General features: G+C 40.2%; 1 protein-coding gene across 2 annotated transcripts in view; it reads left to right on the forward strand.

The window, feature by feature from the left end:
• The first annotated feature begins 704 nt into the window (after window positions 1-704).
• The window catches only part of akt3a (v-akt murine thymoma viral oncogene homolog 3a), a 114752-nt gene continuing 90796 nt past the window's right edge, over window positions 705-24660 (forward strand). The window contains exons 1-3 of one of the 2 annotated variants that reach the window (XM_055170256.2): window positions 705-1080; window positions 14599-14650; window positions 16269-16638. In XM_055170256.2, coding sequence (XP_055026231.1) covers window positions 16593-16638 — 46 coding nt within the window. In that variant the 5' untranslated portion in view covers window positions 705-1080; window positions 14599-14650; window positions 16269-16592. The remainder of the gene's footprint in view (window positions 1081-14598; window positions 14651-16268; window positions 16639-24660) is intronic. The other variant, XM_055170255.2, reaches the window with a different exon arrangement.

Raw genomic sequence — 24660 nt, forward strand, 5'->3', positions numbered from 1 at the left:
GGCAATAATATTAGACGGTTGTTTGACTGAACAAATATAAAAGTATATCAGAGTGTGGGAGCACAAAGAAAAAAATCACACACAAAAATATATATTACACAAATGTTACAATAATGAACAGTACATTTTCATATTATGATAGTTCCTAACATTGAATTATCATATAGGCTACCTTAATGTATTTGTATCTTTATTTAAATAAAAGCAAAAAATTATTTCACTCTTGTATTACTAAATAGTAGATACATAAATAATTTCATATTATTCATATAAATTCCCAACGGGGAACATCATTTAAAATAAAACAGAAATTTATCCTCATACATTCACATGAGGTACAAGGATAACATTGCTTAACAAATATTCTATAAAATTGACAACCAACAGCACCTATTCCTATTTTGGTCATGTATAAGAGCCTTCAAAATCATTGGCAATCGTAAATTAATTAAAAAGTATTTATGAACCGGTCTAAACTCTTTAAATGCAAAATAACTATTTTTCATCTAGAGGAATTACCGAATAAGTTTTTGACTTCATGGGGCGCTGCGCAGAACAATCAGACTATGACATCAGGGTACCGCGAGAGCTATTCGAAATGTGTACTTTTAAATCGCTCTCGCGGTATTTTGATGTCTGCGCAGAAACGCATCGAACACACCTGACAGCGCATCCCTCGCGAGATTTCATTTCACGGCACGAAAGGGGCTGTCTTTGGACCAGTGCGAGCCGGAGACGCGGCAAACGAACCCGGCGCTGCTCCTGGTACAAGACGCGAAGTGAGAGACAGGTATCCGCGAGAGTGGAGGCTGCCTATGACGTCAGGAGCTTTCCTAAAACTTATCCCCAGCCCGAATCAGAAGCTAAACGGGGAACTACCACCGCCGTTCTGTGCTTAGTACAATCCCCCCTTTTGAGACAACACACTTGAGTGAACACTTCAGTCCGCTCTATGTAGGCGTGGTTCTCCGATTATCCCGTCCATCCGTGCTCCATTCGAGCGAGCCTTTAACGAGGACGCGCACATTCTCAGGGAAGGCGAGGGAAGCCCATTGGTCTCCCTAACAACGCCAGTGCCAGGTAATAAACTCAACTATGAATGTAATAAGAATGTTAAATGTAACAATTGACGCTTGGCGCGCTGTGACGCAGCTGTGTGATACATTATAGCGAGATGACTCTTAGCGCGAGCTGCTGCTGATGCTGCGGCGTGGAGACTGCGAGGCAGCGGGAGATAAAAAGCAGCAGCCCCGCTTATGGCCTAGCGTGTTTTCCTCAGTCTAGACAGCCCAGTCATTCATTGACAATTTAATTTGGAAGACTTACAAGTGGCAACGCTAATGCTTGATTTAAATTACCGTATAGACCACGAACGAAAGCAGCAGTCTATTCTATGTAACAAGCTGTTTATTGCAATAAAATGGATAGATTAGTAATCAACAGATCAAACACTTATTAAACTGGCCGTCAGGTTGCGGCTGTAGTTAAATCCAATTTCTCACATGGGCTTTAATGTTGATGTTTGTTGGTGTCACGCCCTCTTGTTTACATCGAGTTAAGACACTGTCTCAGGCTGAATTATGACATGTATGTGATTGACAATAGTTGTGTAACACACAGCTCTTTACTTGTGTAATTCCATGTCGACAATAAAAAGCATGTTGTATAATGCAGCCATAGCATGACACTGATGTGCTAGTTTTGTTTTTGTGGAAGTGATGTGGTGAAAGATAGCTAAACACGTCAGCTCAGCATAACCTATGCTCGTATGAACTGAGGAATCAAAGTTCACTTGATATATACATTTTGATATGTGGATTTTTTACGACAAAACCACACAAATTACAGATTAAATTATGGGTTTAGTTTAATTTTTGGCTGAACTATCTCTTTAATCCGAAGTGAGCAACAAATAAAGAAACAACAAAGTGATTCATCCTGAGAAGGGTGTAATACAAGGATTGTTCAAGGGGGTACAGGTCGGATTTAAACTAGGTATAATAAATATTATGACTGTTTTGCAGAAACAAACAAAAAAACTAAAAAAACTTTGTGAACATGTTAAGTTCACCTCAGGAATAAACTATAAAATAATGAAAGTATGACCCCTTTAATAAAATGTTGGACTGCACCGACTTATGACCAATTTACAGCGATTAACGGTCTTAATGTATTAAATGTTTCATGTTTATAACGTCAATTTGTCTTGCAGATAATTATATAAATTGCAGTAGATGTTTAAAATAAAATGTGGGAACAATTTAAAGGGACACTTCACCCATTTGCATTAATCTTTGTATAGTTAGAACCCCAGACATGCTTTTGAATGGTCGTGCATCATTTCCTCAGTTTCCACTGAGACAGGAGAAATACAGATTTCAATGTTGCACTTCCTTCTTTCAATGATGTAAAAATCATCATTTTGCATCATTGAAAGAAGGAAGTGCTATATTTTTGTTGAGGGAGTGAGACTACAAACACCCCTTTTCTCGGTCAAATAGGCACCAAATTCGAAATGTATGCTACATTTCGACTACAAATATGACACACTTTCAATAAAGATTAATGTTTCTACGGGTGAAATTCTCCTTTAAGAGTTTCGTTGCAAAACGAGATAAATCAAATTTTTTAACATTTTTGTCAAAACACGTTTAATATTATGTTATCATGTTATTATTTTGTTTTATGGTGCTACTTAGATGTATTTTTTAAGTTATGAAGGTTTAAATCAAATCAAACCAACTGCAGTTGCATTGAAATTAATTGGAATCCACAACCTAAAAACGAGATTTCTGAACAATTAAAAAAATGGTGGTTATCTCGTTTTGCAACGAAACTCTTCAATTGAAGTCACTGTTGGTACCAGGCACACTTCACTATTTGAATGTCCTGTGTACCTTATTAATGGAAGAATAATTTTTAAGGAAGTCTTAAAGTGGCTTATATAAAACAAGAGCAAAAGACATTATTAGGTTGACCTCACATTAAGTGCTCTCCAGCTGTATGCTCTTTATAATAATGACTGCAACAGATAAGCAAAAGTCCTCTGAACCCTCAGACATCCACATCCGCTAGAATTCATTCACAGATTTCTCATTTCCTCTTTTGGGGTTTTAGTTAGACCATCATCTGTTTTTGGTTTCAGTTGTAGTGTTTTGGTTTCAGTGAAACCTCATAATGCATGCATTTCTTTATATAGTATGAAACTCTGTTTCATGACTGAGACGCTATAAACAAATTAGTTTTGTAAATCCCTACTTGACTGTTTACAATTGCTGTGATGTAATAAACAAGGCTAGTCTTTATTTATATTATGATCTCACATACTCCCATAGGTGGGGTTGGCATTCCTGGTCCTGGAGGAATCCTGGTCCTGGTTTAGCTCCAACCCTAAGCAAACACACCTAAATGTCATTTCCAAGTGTGCAACCTTTGTAGAGATTTTCAGGTGTGTTTGATTCGGGTTGGAGCTAAACTTTGCAGGACTGTGGCCTTCCAGGACCAGGAATGCCGACCCCTGGGATAGTGCATATATCCCTTATGTTCTTATGTTGAGTTTACAAAACATTTGAGCATTTCGTCTGTATTCATGTGCTGCAGTGTTTGCTAGTTAGTTTTGTGCTGAGAGTGCAATCCTTGCTTCAAATTTATCCTTATTATGTGCAGAAAAAGTTTAATAGAGAAAGATATTAAAAGTTCTTTTAACTTATTTTGAATTAGACTTTATTGTGAGTGTAATTGTGCATGTAAATGTGGCAAGAGTACCTGTCTCATGTGGTGTGTTTGTTATCATCTTCCAGAGGAAAACTAGATTGGAGGACGTAGATTTTCTTTGCTTTGGGGTAACATTTGATTAGTGAAATTCAAAGTATATTGCTTGGAAAGCAGGTTTCACCTTTAGCAGTTCCTTGAAGAGAACATATCTATCCATCAAGAAAGTCTTTCAGGTGAAATTAAAGATGTTCAGTGATTTCCGGTTGATATGTTGTGATAGATGGGTCTTGCCACAAACTCACAGCATTGGTTAAGTCAATGCTGCTATGTTGGCTCAACAAACAGTGTTGTTTTGATAGTGTTTTTTTTTTTTTTTTTTTTTGAGAAATAGGCACACAAATGATTTACTAACAGTAGTATCTGCTTATTATACAGGGATAATAGCAAGTCTATTGGTAGCACTTGGTAGTGAACAGTGGCGGCTGGTGACTGCTTTTTTTGAGGGCGCACAATGCGAAGTTCGTCACAACATGTATGTAGCTTGTCATGTGCGTGGTTCGTAGTTTCGAGGTGTGTGTTCTGCGCTTTGAGAGATCGTGTGTGCATCACGTGTCATGCCAAGGTGGGTGCCTGCTGCAGACGCGTCTAAAGGGTTTATGATAGAAGAGACGTTCGCGTTTGCCAGATACTCGCATAATCTCATGCGTAATCAGAGTTTACTGTTAAGGAAGTCTCTAGCATGTATTTTGGGAACGTGAGCGTCTCTTTTATCATGAACGGTTTTGACGCGTGTGCAATAGGCACTTATTTTGACAAACACGTGATGCACACAGGATCTCTCGGCATGCAGGACACATATTTTGGAAAAGGGAAACACACACGTGACAATCCGAACACTTATTTTAAATTAACACATCCTCGGATGAGCAGTCACGAGCCGGCACTGGTAGTGAAACATCATAGGTTTAAATTCCTAGGGAACACAAATACTGATGAATACATGGTTTCAATTTCATTTTGATTCAACCCAATATCGATTCATTATCAATATTTCATTAAAAATGATAGTTTTGCAGAAACAAAGCAATTTGGTGTCACTTTAAGACCTACATTTAATGCACGGATGACTGATCATTATACTGTTACACATGCAGATGTTAAACTTTTTTGCGTGCTGTCCGAGGAGAGGGCTCCGAGCTTGGAATTTTAGCCTGAACCCAGAATACTCCCCCCTCTTTAACTGGGACAAATTAAACTAAATGAGAGTGAGGTGATGGGGTGGAGGAGGGATGCTGCAAAAAACTGTCACGGGACAGAGGTGAAGGACTGCTATTTATAGGCACCTCTTCCTGCTGATTGGTTGGATCACATGACCATGCTCCTCCCGAACTTAGTTAAATAAACTTCATTAAATTATCTATATGGTATTTTGAGCTAGAACTGCATACATACTTTGTGGACACCAAAGATTTATTTGACATCTTAAAAAAGTCTTGTGAAATATCCCCTTTAAGAATCAATAAATGAAGAGTTTGGTTCCAAAACGCGATAAACGTCATTTTTGAAAAAAATGAGTTACTGCCAAAATCAGTATTATATCAGGTCAGTAGTTAAAAGTAAATAATTAATTTTACGCAAAATCCAATACCCGCCGTGATATTCTGTCATCTTTTCTCCCTTTTTTCCCAAAATGCGACAAACGCCACTCCCCCTTTTTTACAGAACGCAATAAATCCATTTCTGATATTACAGCGGACCATTCACGCAATGTAAACAAACATGGCGGCGCGCTGAGTACACGGAGTCCTAGTTTTCCTCATCTACTTTGTACTTCGTGATCAACAAACAAAACAAAATAATACTTTAATAGCATTGCCAAACCTGTGATGGTTTTCTGTGACGGGAAAGAAACGTAAGCCATCAACAGCTAATATTTCCGCGAGAGGCACTCGGTTGCTGGCTCTCCAGACAGCATCAAGCTTCTCATGCTAAAACATTGTGTTCTTAATATAACAAAGTAAGTGTTTTGGTTAATGCCATTAATGTTTATTTTTTAATCATTGTATACCACTAGTCAACTAAATAAATATAAAATGGTAAAGATGAATGCACATTTATACATTGATTTAATAGATTTATATCATTTTGAAATAAAAAACTGTCATGGATTTATTGCATTTTGTGGAAAAAAGAATTAGTTTTTATAATAAATCTTTGAAAATCAAGTTATGGATTTGAATTTTTTATGTTTTTATAACCTAAAGATGCTATGTGAAAGTTTGTAACAGAAAATACTGGTTTTCATCTTGTCACTTTCTTGGTATAGAAAACACGTTTTTACCGAAATTTGTCAAAATGGATTTATTGCATTTTGGAACCAAACTCTTCAAATATTCTTAATGAATATCAATGATAAAAGGTATATCTTGAATGTACAGTACTGTAAGTTGCTCTGCAACAAAGCCTCAGCTGAATGCTAAATGTATTGTTAGACATAAATACCTGGAGGTTGCTCTCTTTCTCCTTTTTATAATGTCTTTTGATGCTCTCCTGATCAATACTTACACCCTGCAGTTACTGTATCTGATGTGAGCTGTCATTTAATTTTTCTCAGCTGGATTAAGAAAACTTTGTTACCATAAGCAAGCTTTATGTAATAATTCAATATACCAATAAAGAACCGTTCAGTCTAAATACTGTGCATTCTGCATTGAAGGCTTGCGATGGATGTTTAGCACAGAGGAAGGCTGCCAGTAATGGGGGTTTCCATCCAAACATAAAGTAAATCTTTTCAAAATGTGCAAAAAAGGGGAAAAAAACAAATGCGAATTAGGTGCGTTTCCATCAAGTTGTTAGAGCCAATAACGGTGGTATTGGTAATCTAGTTACCAACAGTAAATAAAACAAGGCATGCTTAGAAAATGGAGACAGGGGTGTATTAAGTTACGATTGGGAAAGTTATACATTTACTAGTAGACAGTGCAGCTTGTAATTGCCAAACTGAATGCTGTGCACATAAGAAGAAATGCAGAATTTTTTATACAGGCACTAGCAGCAAGGGCATTGCGACGACATTGAGCCCCATATATGGTAGAGACAACATCAGCTGATAGGCGATCAGTCATATTCTGTTTGCTATGTCAGAGTTTATTCTGCAAATAAAAACTTTTTTGCAAATTAGGGGATTTTTATTTAAATTTGCCGTTTTCATCACTCGTTTCTTATCCGATACTTCAAAATGCGCATAAAATTAGGGTGATGGAAACCCAGCTTGTGTTTGTCTGGGCTCACCGGCAGAGCCCCTCCCTCCCATGCTGGCTCAGGAATTAAATGATTATCTCAAGGGTACTACCCTCGTTTGTATGGAAAATTTGTATTTTGATGGTGGGAGCTTTGGGAGATCCCCAGACAGTGTTGCAGATATGGGCATACAGCTGCTTGGCTGAAATAGTGATGCAGTAGAAAAGAGTCACCTGTTACTTTAAAGAGAGCAATAATATTGGAGAATCTGTGATAACAATGATCTCTTATTGGGTATGAGCTCTCACTTTGAGTGCATTGCCTCAAATCTGCTTTATAATGACTGGGCAATTTTGCAGTTTTTGAGGTGATTTGATGCTGTCTGTGGATGGTTCTTGAGTTTGTAAGACTTTTAGTGTGAAGCACACTTAAAACAGATTTCCTAGACGTTTCTCTCTTTGTGAAGTTTCAGGATAGATGGGCTCTATATCAAACCCCAGGCATATTTTGACCAAACACTTCTTTACAATACACACAGTTGAGAATTGACATCCCAGGGATTTTGGGTAGAGTATTTCTTTACTAGGAATTCTGCTGTTAAACATGTTAAACTATGCTTTTACAATCATTTAATTTCTGTACTTATGGTAGGTCTGTTCTGAAAATGTTAAAATTCAACGAATCAGATTTTTATTTGAGATTTAACATTGAGTTTCAGTTTCATGTGGCAAGTGGGCTTCACTTTACGTGACAGAGCTTGTAGAGAGAGGATTCTTCTTGCACGCACATGGCTTAATGCGCACGTCTTGGAGTCATAGCATCTGAAATTAAACCAGCGCGTCATAAGCAGCTGTGCTTCTCTCTGTCTCACGTGTACGCGCTCTCGCATCTATCTGAAGTCTAAGCATAAACTAAAGTAGTAATTCCTACATATTTATTTAGTTCCCTTTCAATACGGTTCACTTCGCATTGCGTTAGTTGCTGACGCTATGGGGGAAACTCCTGTTTACTCCGCGATTGAAGCCTATTGGTTAATGTCTGTAGAAAATACAGACCAATGATGTTTGTGCCCGCGCGGGGGCGTGGCACACGTCCTTATATAAGTCCGGGATCAAGCATCAAGAGCTCATTAATTTTCTCCTTCAGCGCGAACCTCTCGCTGCTCCGAAGAAGAAGAAGCCTTACTCGCCGTCGAAACAAGCCCTGCAGCGGAGTCCAGGCCTAGTGACTTCCCCTGCCGTTTTCCGGCTGAGAACTGAAGATAGCAGAATCCAGGTCTAGCGTCTTCCCCTGCCGCATTCCGGCTGAGAACCGAAGATAGCTTTCAATTTTCGTGGTATGAGCCCTGTGCAGTGGACACATGCCTGAAGAGGTCTCCCCTGCGGCCGCCCGGTAAGATCAATATTTTTGATATAAAGCTATAAGCTAAAAGAGCAGGAGCTGTTGTAATAGTGTCCAGCACAGCGGCTCGAGTGAGCCTCTCTGCTATGTATTTCCTCCGAGCGCGTCGCCGGTTTGGGACCTCCCACGGCGAGACCGCTCTCACATGCACGGTTGTTCTATCTATGTTTCGTGCTCCCCCTGCTGTTCCTCTCTCGCTGAGACGAGCAAGCAGCGAGCCGTGAGACTACAATGGATGCATAGACAAGCACACACGGGCTATCCCCCCTGTGTTCTGTCACAACGCAACCGTTCATGCTTTACACTAACAGAGTCCCTTGCTCCTCCCACATGCGGCGAGATCTCTGGCACACTCCTATGAATTCCCTCCGATTGCATCGCCGGGTGAAGACCGCTCATACGATGCATGGCTGTTCTATCTGTGTTACATGCTCCCCTCTGCTGTTCCTCTCTTGTTGAGATGAACAAGTGGCGGAGCCGTAGAACTAAGATAGATGCATAGTACAAGCAAACACGGGCGGGTCCGGCCCCTGTTCTCTGTCCCTCGCTCCTCCCTCCCCAGTGGCGAGGTCTCTTTTGCGGCTTCTTAGAGTTAGCACGCGGTCTTAGGGCTCCTTGCCTCTAGTGCAGCTGTTTAGTGTTCGACGATTACAGAGCTGCATGCCCCCCCCCTCCTGGAGCGGCACAATCTCATTTGTCTGCTCGATAGGGCGAACACGCCGCTATTGGAGCACTAAGAACACTTATTATAAAAGCCTAACCGGCCTGAGTCTGTCTCACTTTGGTAGAGCTCACTATGTTTGTCTGCCCTGTCATTTCTCTCTGGCTTAGACGGAATCAGAGGCAGAACAAATTTGTTTGATAATATGCTGAGGCCCGAACACCTCCCTTTATTCAGTCCCGTCCTATATCAGTGCGCTGAATATTGGTACATTTCTTATATAACCCGGTTTTTCTGCCCTTTTAATAAACAACAAAACCGCAGGCCTCACGGCAGACTTCCTCTCTGCGTGATGGGTCCAGTCTGACATCAAACCACCTAGACATCCTGCTCTGCTCTGTGAGCCGCTCTGGTCACCGTCACTACAGAGACTCGTGCACCAGAACGGTCAAGCTCTGGTCTTACACGCAGCATAGCTGCGTCGACAGAGAACAGACTGTCTGGGAGAGGAAGGGTTAAGTCACGCCTCGGCTGGACTGCCCTGAAATGTTTTTTGTGTGCTCTGTTTATCCAGAAACATACACATGTTATACTGTCGGTTATGCGACCTCACTGTAGTGGCGAACGGTGTTAAATTCCTCTCTAAGAGCAATTTCCGTGCTTACTATACTGTGTATTGACACCCCACGGCTGTACGGTGTCTCTAAACACTTTTTTGCCTTACCGACAAGCAGTCGATACACGCACAAACAGCCCGCCGTCCATAATTGTATCGACGCTCGCTGTCAAACCCCGGTTTGGAGATCCATTCCCGGGACACCGGGCTGGATTCTAAACAATTATTCAGACGCTTTCTCGCTGAAATTCGCTCGCAGCCCACCTCAGTTTTTCCGCTACGATACTGACGGTGCAAGCGAGCACAGTCTTACGGCTGTTATTTTCTCTTCCTAGAGAGACGGCAGCCTCAGACTTTTTCATGACTCTAAGCGTTTGAATCGCGCCCTCTCCGGAAGGCCACTCAAAGGCTTACAGCCAAGCGGTTTATGACGTTTTTCAGCCATATGGCTAGTTTATATCAGTGGATCCAAAGATGCTCACACCTCTGCTCTGCTCCAATACTCGGAGAAATTAAGGGTAATATCAACCTCAAGTGAGCTTGTTACCCGGCACAATGAGTTTCGTTTATGACACTCAAAAAGCGAGCTTAACACCAAAGCCTGCTCACAGTCAGACGCACTGCATCTCGTTTAAGGCGGGCTCACGTACCCCCCTAACGAGTCTCAGAAAGCTGAATATTGTCCAATTCTGTTCATAAGACCACTTCAGTTTGACTAAACAAAGGTCCCGCCCCGAGCTGATGGCCGGAACGCTTATGCTTTGAGTTACACAAGGCTGCATGAAGTGCTGTCGTTACGAGCTCGCCCAGCATCTGCTGTGGGTTGAACACGCCTTGCGACGGCAATCAGCCTTCGGCGCATGGAACGCCTGTTTGTCTCATATCAATCACCTTGTACTGTACATACAGTCCATTTAAGGGGGTGATTTTAGCACTGAAGCACTCTCAACCGTGTTATTGTGATAATGCGGTCGAGCAAACTACGGTGGTTTCATTATTCACCGAGCCAGGCTGAGATCTCGCCCCCGTACAAGCTGACGAGTCATCTCCTTTATAAGCTCATTGCATCGCTTTTATAAGCTATGTTCAATCAGAGTGATACGCATCTCGTGCTTAAACCACCAAGATGCAGACATATTCCGGCGTGTGGAGATTGCATCCATGAAACACGACCTACATGCCTTATGACACAAGCTGCTAGGACCCCTTTCGCGAGGCGTCCTTATACAAAGTCTGATCTATCCCTGCTGGTGACGGCGAAAAGTCTAAACCCCCGCAAATTGTGGTGTGGAACACTTTTCTCCTCACTCGTGCTCGGCGGCTCTCTCCCCCTGCGCTAATATCTATGTGACGGTGATAACAGCGAACCACGCTTTTACGGCCGGCCATTCATTTAATCCACAAGCCTGTCATTTCTCAGATGCGGACGGTGCCCGAGGCGCAGCGCTCTGGAACTGTCCAAGGTCCTGAATGACAGATACGTTTGACATACATCAGACGATCAGCTGTTCGTCTGTGTCACAGATCACTCACTAGCGCACCTGTCAACACAGGTTTTTATGGATCGTTGAAGTTATCACCTCCCTTAACAAATGATGCTCACTCGTGGTTAAACCTACTCCCATGTGTGGATTAGCTTTACCTCGGGCATAGTCTCATTTTGACATTTGTGACACGGCTGGCTGGTCCTCGCCGTCCACGTTGTCAATTTTACAGCTTCAACATCCCTGCCTTGCGCACTACTGGGGTTTGTTGCATTAAAAGGTGCGCCTGTAAGCTCACCTGTATGCACAATATGGTTTTTAATTATATGCGTCCAATGTGCGCTTAGAGAAGCTCACATATGCACGCTATAAGATTTCGGTATACACTAAAGATGCGCTTGGAGAAGCTCACCTGTATACACGGCTGTGTTATCCTTTTGTGACACATACATTGTTGTTCATCTGTGTACGTTCACGATGCGTTGGGTACCCACCGTTACGTTCATCAATCATATCTGTACACATTCACGGCGCGTTCTGTGCACTGATTTATCTATACGCATTCACAGTGCACTGAAGGGTTCACCTTTGTGCGCACAATTTATTATCAGGACACACGACGGCACGCTTGAGAATCTTGCCAGCCTGTGCACTATAACACTCTGATTTATCTATATGCATTCACGATGTACTCAAGTGTTCACCTGTGCCTGTGCAATTTATTGTCAGTACACATTCACAGCGTGCTTGGAAAGCTCACCGACCTGTGCACTATAATATTACCTACTGTATATGCATCCCCGATGCGCTCGAGGGCTCACCTGGGTTCACACTATTGTGGTATCTGTATAATCCCACGCTACAAGCCGTTCTGCAGCATATTATAGTCAGATCGGCCGTTTGTGAGCTTCGCAGATCACTCACTAAGTATGCTGGTTACTAACAGTGGCTATTTAGATGGATCGTTGAAGCCATCGCACTGGCGAAGTTGGCTTCATCATAGGCTTGGTTTGCAGTAGTATCTATTCTTGATATCTGCAACACGGCCGGCTGGTCTTCGCCGTCTACGTTTGTCAGATTTTACAGCTTAGACGTCCCTGCCCTACGAGCGCAGGTTCTCTCGGCTTAATCATGCACGCTCGTTTATGCGTTTTATGTGTACATCGGGGTGCGCTCAGCGAGCTCACCAACGTGACTCTGGACTTACTTAATTCTCGCACACCCGTGGCGCGCTCTGTGATCTCGCCGTCTTGTGCTATGTTATGTGCTTCCCGGTGCGTTTAAAACCCCACCGGATGCGCGTTAACATTTTATATGGTGCTTAAACTTTTGCTTTAAAAGCTGTGAATATGCTGGATATAGGGCCACATACAGTGTCTCTTCGGTAAGGCACTTCAGTCCGTTGTGTATGCACGGCGTGATGGGATTACGTTCCCCCATAGTAGAGCTGAAGATCTTTGCCCGAACCCGACGGGACCCGACGGGCTCGGGCGGGTTCGGGCTTAATTTCTAACATTTACACGGGCTCGGGCCGGGCTCTGGCTTGCGCTCCGGCTTTGTGAGGTAAATGAGCGGTCAAGTTCAGTAGGGCAGGACCGCACTGAAGCCATTTACAGTGGATTTAATAATTTTCCTCATCAAAACATGTAGCCTAATCTTGGTGAGTAAAGGTTTTTCAATGTATAACTAAATATTAATTGTCTTAAATACATAATTTAGACAAAGGATATAGACTAATGTTGGCAGTAATGGAGAGAAGTGCCGACGCAAATCTCGCGGAGCCTTTCTCTTAATTTCGTTATTACCAAATAACCATCTTAATTCAGAATGTATTATCTTAATTTAATTTGTTAAGAAGTAATATTTTTTTATTGGCCTATTTATAATGTATTGCATAGGCCTATTTGAATGAGATGTTACAATGTTACAGATGACTTATTTTATTTCTTTGTTTCAACTTCCAAGTGGCATGTAGATTATTAGTCGTGAATAAATAATGTTAAAACCTGTGTAAATTACTCATTCTTGACAAAAGCTGTGTGTGCGAACATTTAAATAATGTCGGGCTGTAAACGGGTTCGGGCTTTTAAAAAGCTGTCAATCTAAATGTACGTTCAGTTCGGGCTGCATTCTGTCGGACTCTGGTCATTTCGGGCCTAACTTTTAAGGCCCGATTACAGCTCTACCCCATAGCGTCAGCAACTGACGCAATGCGAAGTGAACCGTATTGAAAGGGAATGCTTAGGTTACTCACGTAACCCCGGTTCCCTGAAATAACGGGAACGAGCATTGCGTAGCTGGCCGTGCTACAAACGTCTACGCAGCGAGTGTTATTCGGCTGCGCGCTTCAGTCGAATAATAATGAGTTCTTGACGCTTGATCCCGGACTTATATAAGGACGTGTGCCACGCCCCGCGCGGGCTCAAACGTCATTGGTCTGTATTTTCTACAGACGTTAACCAATAGGCTTCAATCGCGGAGTAAACAGGAGTTTCCCCCATAGCGTCAGCAACTGACGCAATGCTCGTTCCTGTTATTTCAGGGAACCGGGGTTACGTGAGTAACCTAAGCGTTTTGTGCATTGCATGCGAGCTGAGGCAAACTATCCCTTTTGCTTAAAATTTAATCCGCTGCATCTCTAGGTAGTAATCCTGTTTATGATATGCATCTCAAGGAGTTGTAGCAATACATCCCTCGTTTTTTAAATATAAATCGCGTTCCGCTGGACCTATGTTTTTAAAGGCACCTCTCAGAGGTTTATTTTCCCCCGCTTGGCAAGCCAACCGGACGTGACATGGGGGCGTGGCAGCATCGACGATCCTATTTTTTTATTCGAAGTTCGAGGTTGTGACTTAATTTCGATCGATTTCGTGACAAATTAGTTAATTTACATAAGACTCCATCTACGTTCAATTACACTGCAGCACAACCCTGGAGTTCTTAAACTAAAACAGGGTCTGCAGCATTTACGAACGACTCTGTTTATGAGAGTCGAAAACGGCGGAGTAGTCTAAATGAAAGGCGTAAATGTGGCAAAAGTAATGCGTTTTAAATGCATTAATGTAAACATGGCCTAAGGTTGCAGCTAAATGCACTCACAGGAATTATCAGTTGGCACTGTGAGTTCTCTGATTTGTAAAGAGACAACATGTTCCTCCTGTCTATTGGCAGAGCATTGCTTTAGCAATGCAAAAGTCATGAATTACTTCTTAGAGAACACACTGATAAAAATTTATATACTGAATTAGTATTTGGCTGTTTGGCCAAAAAAATATTAAAATTTTTTAGTAATATATTTCCTAAAATTAAAATGGCACTGGAAGTATCGGCATGTTCTGCATATCTTAGGGGCAGCAATGTTTCCAGCTGCTCCTTTGTAACATCCTTAGTCATTACATACAGAGATCTAGGACACACATCATTCGCTAATTGCATCTGATGGGAAAACAGGACCCTTTCAGGCATTTGTTTTTGTCTTATAGAGGACACAGCACCAGGACAGCAGCAGCAAGATCGTTCTTCATTATTTAACAAGTAAGTCCTGCTTCAGGGAAAGCTTGTCAAATGTTTGATCGTTGATTTAGCTCACATTGGCTTCCCTTTTCACTCATTTTAACACAAACAACTGCTATTCCTAAAAATGAAATATTTATAGCGCTTTCTCATCATCGGGCCAAACCATTCTAAGAATGGTAAGGAACAGTTACTTTTATGTTTCCACTTCAGCCTGGTTCTGCACGGCACGATTACAAACCATTCCGATCCTGGAATTCTTAGCATGATTGTCTCGCGCTGATAGAATGTGTGTAGTGATGCCACAACTCACGATTGGTCACTCGCTTGTTGTCTCGCTAGTTCTCTTTGTAGCTGGCAAAGCACATTATTTGAACAAAGTAAACAAAGATAAAAAGTAAAAGTCCTAAAAACAAAAATGCTCTTCGAAATGTTCTTGCTACTTATATTGCATACCGCCTGTAAACTCTTGCGTTACCAAGTTTATATTACAAAAAAGGACGCTATTATTAGTCCAACAGTGGAAAAAGAAACCATATCCGTGCCAGCTCGGTCAAATCGACACGGAATGGAACGTTACACGAGCCGTGATAAAGCGACTTTAGATCAAGATAATGGTTCTGTGTACTGAACTTTAGCAATGTAAGAAGTTTTAGGAATCTATTGATTTTATTATAAATCAAAAATTTCTTATATTGAGAGATTGTAGCAAATGAGCTGCTTAAAATAAGTATTTTTCTTAATTCTCAGAATTATTCAACTATGTGTGGTCTTCTAAACTGTTATCTATTCTGGACATTTAAATTATAACTGATTAGAAAATTGTAATAATTCATCCCAAAATGAAAGTTTTGCTATCACACTGACAGTATACTCACCCTCATGTCTTTTCAACCCTAAAGATGTGCTTGTGTTTTAAATTAAAAATGACATTTATATGTGTGCCATGCTATGTTTGGCATTATTGAAGCCAAATGTCATTGTTTTTTTGTGTCGTGACCAACAGCAAGTTTAAAAAGTGACCCCAACGAGATAATAATGCAAAATAATGCAGTTTAAGATGACACAGTGGGTAAATAAGTTTTGGTTAAACTATACCTTTAAGCATGATTAATTTATTGGGTGACTATTCATAAACTGACCCCTTATTTAAACTTCTATGTCAGTGCTCAACATTTGAGACAAGTGGTTTGTATTGAAAAGTCTCTTGATCATCTAAAAAAAGCTTTGCAACAACAACATTCAGTACATCAAAAAAAAAAAAAAAATAAATGAGGAAGTGTGCAAGTTATAAAAACACTTGTACATTATCAACTAATGGCCTGATCTGCATTATCAGCACTGGTTTGTAACTAATGTATCTCTGGGATGTATAAACCCTGACAAACTTACATAATAAGAGACGTGATACAAGATCTACCACTGGGACTTTTTATTTTCACAAAGCGAATCATACTTTATTTAAGCATGTAAGTGTTAAACAGTTGTGCATGTTCAGAGTGAGAATGGGAAACAGACCCAGACAGGGGATGGGGGCTTGCACGTCTGCTTTTACAATGACTGTCTGTCAGCTTGTGTAAGAGTAAAGGGGAAAGAAAACTGAAAAATCCACACGTTCCTTTTTTTTAATGTCTTCCAGGCTGAGTCACTGCTGAGGAGTGGGAAGATCTAGAGAGAGAGAGAGGGAGAGAGAGACAGCATCACTGGGAGAGAGAGAGCGCGGGTGAAAGAGAAAAGCAACGGAAGGAGGGGAAAAACCTCTACACAACGCCTTTGAGAGCAGAGCGAGCGAGAGAGAGGCAGCCAGTGAGCAGAAACGCCAAAAGAGAGAGAGAGAGAGAGAGAGCAGCATTGAGGGAGGGAGACGCTGACCCCCCTCTCTCCTCTCTCCTCCGGTTCCCCGCTCATCACTCCTTCAGGAGCTGGTGTGTAGGAGCGGCGAGTTCAGAGTGACCGTGGCAACATGAACGATGTCACTATCGTTAAAGAAGGCTGGGTACAGAAAAGGGGTAAGTAGCTTGTCTTTGCCTGCAGGTCCAGGTTATGTGTTTGCCTCGTGTGTCTTCAGGGATGGCTCTCTCTGTCATGGGCGGGCCACGGCATGGCTTCAGTGTATGCATGTGGAAGCCGGCATGTGGGTGTGCCTGCATGGCGCGTGGTTATGATGCGTTCAGTGAACATACGTGTGGGTTCATGTGTGGTTGGTGGTCTGTCTGAGTAGCAACTGCATTACCGGTATCCATCATTTTTCATGGCTCCTACATTTGATGGGGTTTTCTGCATGCAGACAAGCGCACTTACTCATTCTGATGTGAAATGGTCTGTCTGAGTAGAGTACGGTAGTGTTGTATTCATTTTTATTAGCTTGTCTGGAAAGCGAGTTTGTTCTGGTAATAAAGCTTGCTTTCTTTTTTGGTAATCCATTTGTGAGGATAGACTGCAGGAGCTGTTGGGGACAGAAATATTAATGCATACTTTCACATACTCTTAAGTCAGAGTTATGTGACATCCACATGGGAAGCTGCTGTGGGTGTTCATATGGAACTATGATTACTCCTGGGTGCCTATGGTAACTACCTAGGGAACTTTCTAGGTCTCTCTTTTTTATTGTCACTTGTTGAGGCATATGTGTGATTTGCCATCATGTTTGTCTAAAGCTGTGTGCACACTCTATGATTTTAAGATTTATTTATTAATTTCTTTCACAAGAGTGCGAAACTGGCAACCATTGATTGCTTATTAAGCGTGATTTGCATAGGACTTACGGGTAGCCTGTACGCCCTAGGCTACATGTCAGTTTTCATTTATTCTTCTGCATTGTTGTTTGTGTCAACGTGAAATTATACATGCAGACCACTAGTAGACAATGTCAACGGGCTTGTTGTATCAAGGCAAAAGCCAAAGAAGAAGTGACTTGTAAGTTGTTGAAGAAGCATCAGCAGCTTGAGTTGGTAAATATTGCTCTTTAACTTGGTTCATTGCTTTTACCGTCGCAAGCGGAAATTCGTAAATGTGACGCAGATTTGTTTTCCCTGAGGAAGGGGTTATAGTAGACCAATCACAGTGGTTGCGTTCCGCTTAAAAATGATGCATTGTTGCGTTTTTGAAGAGGTGCGCGTCAGACTACGCACAGCCTACGCCCTATGGCATTACTAAGGCATAGATCCTATGTCAAATAAATTAGACAGTGCACCGATAAATCAGCTGATGATGCTTGCTATGCTTCTCAATGAAGTTACGGTGAAATGCCACTACATCCAAAAACCAGAGGGCGCTCTGGTGCAGAAACTCAATATGCGCTGCAGAAGAAGAACCATTACACACAACACGCTAGAGCTGGGCAAAAAAATTGCCTGCAATTCTCATGCGTTTCTCATCAGTAAAGCCGGTTCAGTTATTCGTAGTAAATCGCAATCCCCTGCTTTCAGATGGAGCAGCATTTACTACACAGAGACAAATTTCACAAAGAAGATGGCAAAATTGCGTTCATAATCGTGGGGAATCGGCTCCGATAATGTATGTGATCTTCTCTGTGAAATTCGGCTCTGTGTAGTAAATGCCGCTCTATCTGAAAGCCTGTGATGGCGATTTACTATTAATCAATGAACCGGCTTTACTGATGAAACACGCATGAGAATCGCAGACGATTTTTTGCCCAGCTCTATGACATGTAGCTCCAGGAAATGGCTTAAGGATATATTTATATTGCTGTTATTTAAACCTTTTCAGGTATTTTCATGATAATAAAGAATATGTATAATGATTATGTTTGACGAGTGTTATAAACGACTCAAACTAACAGTGATTTCAGATCGATAAGGACTTACTGATCAAAAGCCGTAGTGCATGAAATAGCTGTGAATGATATCGGCTGTGCGATTCAGAATAGTTATCGGCCACGTATTATTAGTGTATATCAGCGTTTATCGTCGCATCCCTACAATAAATCACCCTTTAGAGTGACTCGACTGCCTATAAAACACATTTTATGAAGTTTAGTTGGTGTCAGAAAACCTAATTAAGATGTATGTTGCGTAGTTGAATTTAAAAGACAGCCTGTTCCTGCTTTAACTTTAGATCTCACCAGGTACCTATTGTACAATCTGTCACGCAGCATCTGAAAGGACAGAACGTAGCGTCCACCTGCCATAACACTGATAATAAAATATGGACCTTCACTTACAGAATAGGAGTTGAATAGGAATGGCTGGAGCTGAATAGGAACCAACAGAACCAAAAGTACAGAGATTTTATCCCTACCAGTCAATTTATGCTGCAGTGGGGCCAATGCCCTGGGTACCTGATTGAATGAATCTGAATGGTCTGACACGCTCGGGCTGATTTACATGTGTCCAAGTACAGACTGGCTTCGCCATTTTAACAGCCCAAATTGATTTTATATGGGGAAAATACAGCCTGCAGAGTGGATCCTCAGTGGAGCTTAATGTAATATGTGGCATTCTTTTCCAGTATTTCCAGATACAACTTTATCTCCAAAACTTAATCCCGGTTTAGGCCACACTTTTCTTCCTGGTTAGCTTGTATTTAATTGAATTCCCTGGTTTAAATCATGGTCATAAAAAACTATGTATTTTAAAATGTAATTTCCAGGAATGAAAAAAAATAAGCCACAGAAATGTCTAGAGTGAAATCTTTCTAGTTTGACTTATATCTATATTTCTTTGAAGATTCTAGCTAGACAAAACTTAAAGTTTGATCTTATTAGAACCCAATGAAAAGAAATCTTGAATGACGGGATAGGTCATGGAAATGTAATGGTCACAGAGTGTGGGAACAGTTGAGTCAGTCAACGTCTTTGGGAATCGGGTCAGTCTTGTGCTTTCAAAAGTGTGTACTAGCTGGATTTGAAATTCCCTCCTGTGTGTGGCGCCGCGTCTGTGCAGGGTTTGAGGATGAAGAGGTTGGAGTTTTTGTGTATGTAAGGATGGGGGTTTTGGTGTAGCCCTGGGCTGGGAAACTGCCTTTATTCTGTTTGTATTGGCTCGCTGCCAGGATGACCCTGATCACCCTCTTTTTCCATTTTGTCTCCGTAACTTTGTAATTCCATTATAGCTTTTACTTTCTTTCCTTCCTCTTTCTGTCTGTGTCTGGTCATACCTTTACTTTTCCCTTTTGTCTTTGTCTCTCTCTCTCTCTCTCTCTCGCTCTCTCTCTCTCCATAAAGCACACCTGTGTCACCTGTGTCAAAGTACAGGTTTTTGCCCCCATCTGTCTTTATCTGCATCTGAGCTGTCACTTTTTAAACAAAAAAGAGCTGTGTGTGTGAAGAAGAGGGTCACCAAAAGGGTGACATCATTTCCTGTTTACTCCATTAATGAATGGACCACAAAGACAAGAGCCAGTTTAAGACAGTGGAGCACAACCGTTCCAACTTTGCCCCTCCCAGACCTTAACTCTCATTGTCTAAACATTCTTCTAATCATTGACCGCAGCCCCTTTAATGCAGCCAAATTTTGATTGTTTAAAGAGTATGTCTGCACTTAATCTACAAGACTTTGGATTGTTGAAACTAAATACTATAAAGTGTTATATTTGAGTATTTAATTTCGTGATGGTTGATTGCATGCAGACTTTGCCTGTTGATGAAAATGCTTGAATTATCTGCATGGTAGTTGTGTGCGTGTCTGGGTGTTCTGCGATGTGGAGGTTAAGTGTCAGGCTCTATAGCCGAAAAGCAGTGCAGAGGAGTCACATGGTTGAGCTGCTGTCTCCCGCAGGACCGCTGGAACACTCTGTTCTGTGGAAAGGATACAGGCACATGAATGAAGCTCTCTCGCTCGCTCACATGATTGCTGATGCATTCACATACTCTTTCAGGCGCCAATACACTCACTCACGCTAGCATGTGGATTACGTAGATGCACATAAACGCCTAAGGGCGCACAAGTTTATTACGTACTGTTTTGTGGGTGAAAAATACTCTAGTGTTGTTATGTGCCACTGTAATTCATAACCAATCACAAGTGCGCATTGCATTATGCTTCAGCCGAGCGTTTGCGTCAGCATTCACGCACTTGCGTAAAAGCTATGTTTTTGACCTTGGAGATCAATGCTGATATGTTTCATAGGAATTTCAGAAAATGTTACACACTAACGCCCCCATGTATTTATACACTGATGAATGAAAACATTCGTGACCCTGCCTGGAAAAACCCAGCTGAAGTCATTTTTTTATTTACTTACCTCAAAATCATCCAACATAATGTAAATAATATCTTTAATATTGACTAAGACTATGTCAAAGATTGAAATCATTCAAGTCAACATCACTTATTTTAAACTGATCTGGCAGCTTCCAAACCCTCAAAGCGCATCTATGCACCTGCTCATCCGTCAAAGCTTTCTCTAGTCTAACTGTGACCTTGCTGCCTCTGCTGACTGTAATATTGTGTACTTCACTCTCTGTTCCCGTCTCGTACACGGCAATCTCCTGCTCAGATGTCCACTGCTGCCGTCTTCTCATTATGTTCTTCCTGTCCCCTCCCACCCTCTCTTCTTCTCTCAGTATGTAAAGTGCACCTGAGTGCACACTAGATCAGCTCAGACTGCAGTGGAATTAAGATCAGCTGATATACTGTAGGAGCATCTCTATGCTGGTCAACACAAATAAGGAGATCTGTTTAGATGGGATGTTTGTGTGTTGTATTTGGTTCCAGTTAGTGTCTGAACAGATGGTGGTCAGTGTACTTTACCAAAAGTGTTGCAGGATTGGTCATCTTGAAGTCATCAAAGTTCACATGACGTCTTAACATGATGTAGCTGTTATTGCAAGACTCTGGTAGTCACTTAGTTTTATGTTTAGCTGGACATTTATTTTTTGGCATAAAGTCTGGTCCAGTTTGCAGCTCAGGCATACCTGGGTGATTCTCGCGAAATTCGATTTATGAGGTGTCATGACATTTTGATAAAGAGTATCAAAATAAGAAGCATACTGTTACAAACATCTTTTCATGTACTATTTTGCACATTCAAATGACATCATACAAACCAATTTTGTTGTTTTTTCCACATTTAAGGGGAAAATGTTCATTACCGCAACATGACTGGATTTGGGTTCTTTGACATGGAAATATTTATAATTAAAAAATCTAAAAAATAAAAAGCTTCAGTTCATGTTAAACTATAAACATTTACAGTAAAACATTTGGTATTTGGTGATCATTGGTAAATGTAGAGACAATAATAAGGAATATAAATGTGTCCAAGAAAAATTGTCTCATCCTCCGCAACAATTTTCAATCATTGTTTAAGCCATCAAGGAACTAACATTTTCAACAACAACAAAAAATGTTGGAAGGGACATAATTGACTGTGACACTCAAGATGGCTACCAGGTAAGCAGTTCTTATTTTTTCTCTCCAGATAAAAGTTAAAATTTTGTTTGTCATAGTCAGTGTTGGGGGTAACGCATTACAAGTAACTTGAGTTACGTAATAATATTACTTTTCTTAAGTAACGAGTAAAGTAACGCATTACTTTTTAAATGTACACATTAATATTTGAGTTACTTTTTCAAAAAAGTAACTCAAGTTACTTTTTTAGTTTAATTAATTTGATTAAAAAAATTCAACTAAACGTATGCACTCTCTGTGCCTGTGTGGAAACAGTTTGAGTCAGAAACTGAGATGGCAGGCCAGAGCTAAACATTTTTGTGATGAAATATGCAATTTCTGAATGCAGAACTTTTCAGTCATAAAAACACCTGCACGGCATGAAAGAGATCAAGCTTTAGCCAAGAAAAAGTAACGCAAAAGTAACTAAAAGTAACGTAAGCATTACTTTCCATGAAAAGTAATGCAATTAGTTACTTTTTTTGGGAGTAACTTAATATTGTAATGCATTACTTTTAAAAGTAACTTTCCCCAACACTGGTCATAGTACCTAGACAACTTTTTAGTTCTCATTACCGAAAACATGAGTTTGTAAATGCATATATTTAATGTAGGGCTATCAAAATTAACGCAAATTCATTTTAACGCCACTAATTTTAACGCCACTAATTTTATTAACGCTGATTAATGCAACGCGCAATTTCTGTTTGACCCTTGGTCCAGCCCATAGTTGAATGAGACGCAGACAAATGGGATCTTGTCTAAATGATTCAAAGGTTTTCATAGAAATAAGAACATTAACCAAATCGTCTAGCAAATCCAATGCTCTAAATGCTTGTTGGACATCTAAAATGATCTTTATTTATACGTCTGAGGTGTAACGTTCCCGTACTCCTAATGCTTAATCTAATACAAAGATGCGTCTCAATTCATTTTGGTTTCGCTTTTATGCATGACTTAGAAAATAGACTGCAGGACTTGCTTGATGTTAAAAGAGTCATTAAGAGAGATAAAGTTTGCTACCTGATTAATGTTAAAGAGTTATTAAGAGCGACAAGACTCAAAAGCAATCTTCCTCACAGTGACTGACTGACATCTGAGGTGCGTGACCCGGATATATAGACATCTACACAAAATTTAAGTTTTACAAATATCTGTTTTGATAAGACATAACAGATTATAGATCCTACCTGCGTGAATTCTTAAGTAAATGTTTGGTTAACTGTAGGGTAAAAATATCTGATGTGTAACATTATATTAGATCACTTAGATTTTAAGCAGTCTGTCACAATGTCAATCAAACAAAAGAAAAAAAAGTTTAAAATATATTGATGATGTTTTTGCCTTGTGTGTGCTAAATCTTATAGTTTTACCAGTGATTTTAGTATTGATGTGGTAATTTAATGTATGTATGTGGTAATTTTTCTGGTAATTTAACTTTGCTGACTCTTTCAACTTCAAACAGGTGTAGTTCTGTCATATTTTGTTATATTGCACCAAATCATGCATTCTTCTATGTTCTAATAGAGAATGTCAAAATATGAACAACAATTTTTTTTTAAATTTGCTAATTCCGACTCAATTTGCCAGCACAGGTCACAAATGATGCAGCATCAAACAAAAATGGAGAAAGAAAATTATTTTGAAAGGAAAATTCATATACAAAACAATGGCTTGATGGTTCTGTTAAAAATGTAAACAGGCTGTTGTAAACATACATTTGCATAAAGCATCTATATATGTATATATGATTTGAGTATTAAAAACCTGAAAAGTGTTAAATTAGGGTACATTTAGAATGGATAAAAATCTGCGATTAATTTGCGATTAATCACGTGTTAACTCATGAAATCATGCGATTAATCTAGATTAATTTTTTTAATCTATTGACAGCCCTAATTTAATGTAATGTCATGTTGCAGTAATGATAATTTTTTAAAAATGATAATCTAAAAAGTGTAAATAATTCTATAGGAAATATTTTTTTAAATCCTGTAAAAATAATGGTTATAGTAAGTCTAGACCTTAATCTTATATGTGCAAAAAAAAAATGGGTTCAAGGGCTTTTTAAAAAATCTGATGCTGGATACCTTAAGTCTGGATTTCATTAGAATCCCCCACCTGCCTGAATAAACAGATATGCTTGTGTACTGTATATTTAGTTTAGTTTCTACTTAGAACCCCCTTTAGTATTATTACTAAATGACAATTCTATATTGAATTTCTTTATACAACAAAAAATTGTTTGGCTGGCCGGCTTAACGTCAGCAAAAAATAGTTAGCGCAACACTGTCTTCCACCACATAGCTCGGATTGTTGATACAATTTCGGGACATTTTAATGCTGGAAAATCAATGGCTTGGATGAATTTGGCACAAATCTCTATATTAATGATCTTCTATATCTGCTGAGAAGGTCTTCAAGTATATTGCACAAAACAATTGACCCTGAATTCCTTTAACACTGTATTTTTATTTATTTCATTTTATTTAGGTATTTGTTTGATCTATTTTTCACTTTCTTGATTGCTTTTGAATTTATGTTTTATCATATGATTCCTTTTCCGGATTTTCTGTTAATTTTTCTATCCACCATTATGTACTCCAAGGGAATTGTTTTAGCTGACCTGTGAACTTGCATGCTTTCTCAAAAATACCCAAATACTCAAAAAGGGACATT

The sequence above is a fragment of the Misgurnus anguillicaudatus genome, chromosome 11 (assembly GCF_027580225.2).
Source record: "Misgurnus anguillicaudatus chromosome 11, ASM2758022v2, whole genome shotgun sequence".
NCBI lineage: Eukaryota > Metazoa > Chordata > Actinopteri > Cypriniformes > Cobitidae > Misgurnus > Misgurnus anguillicaudatus.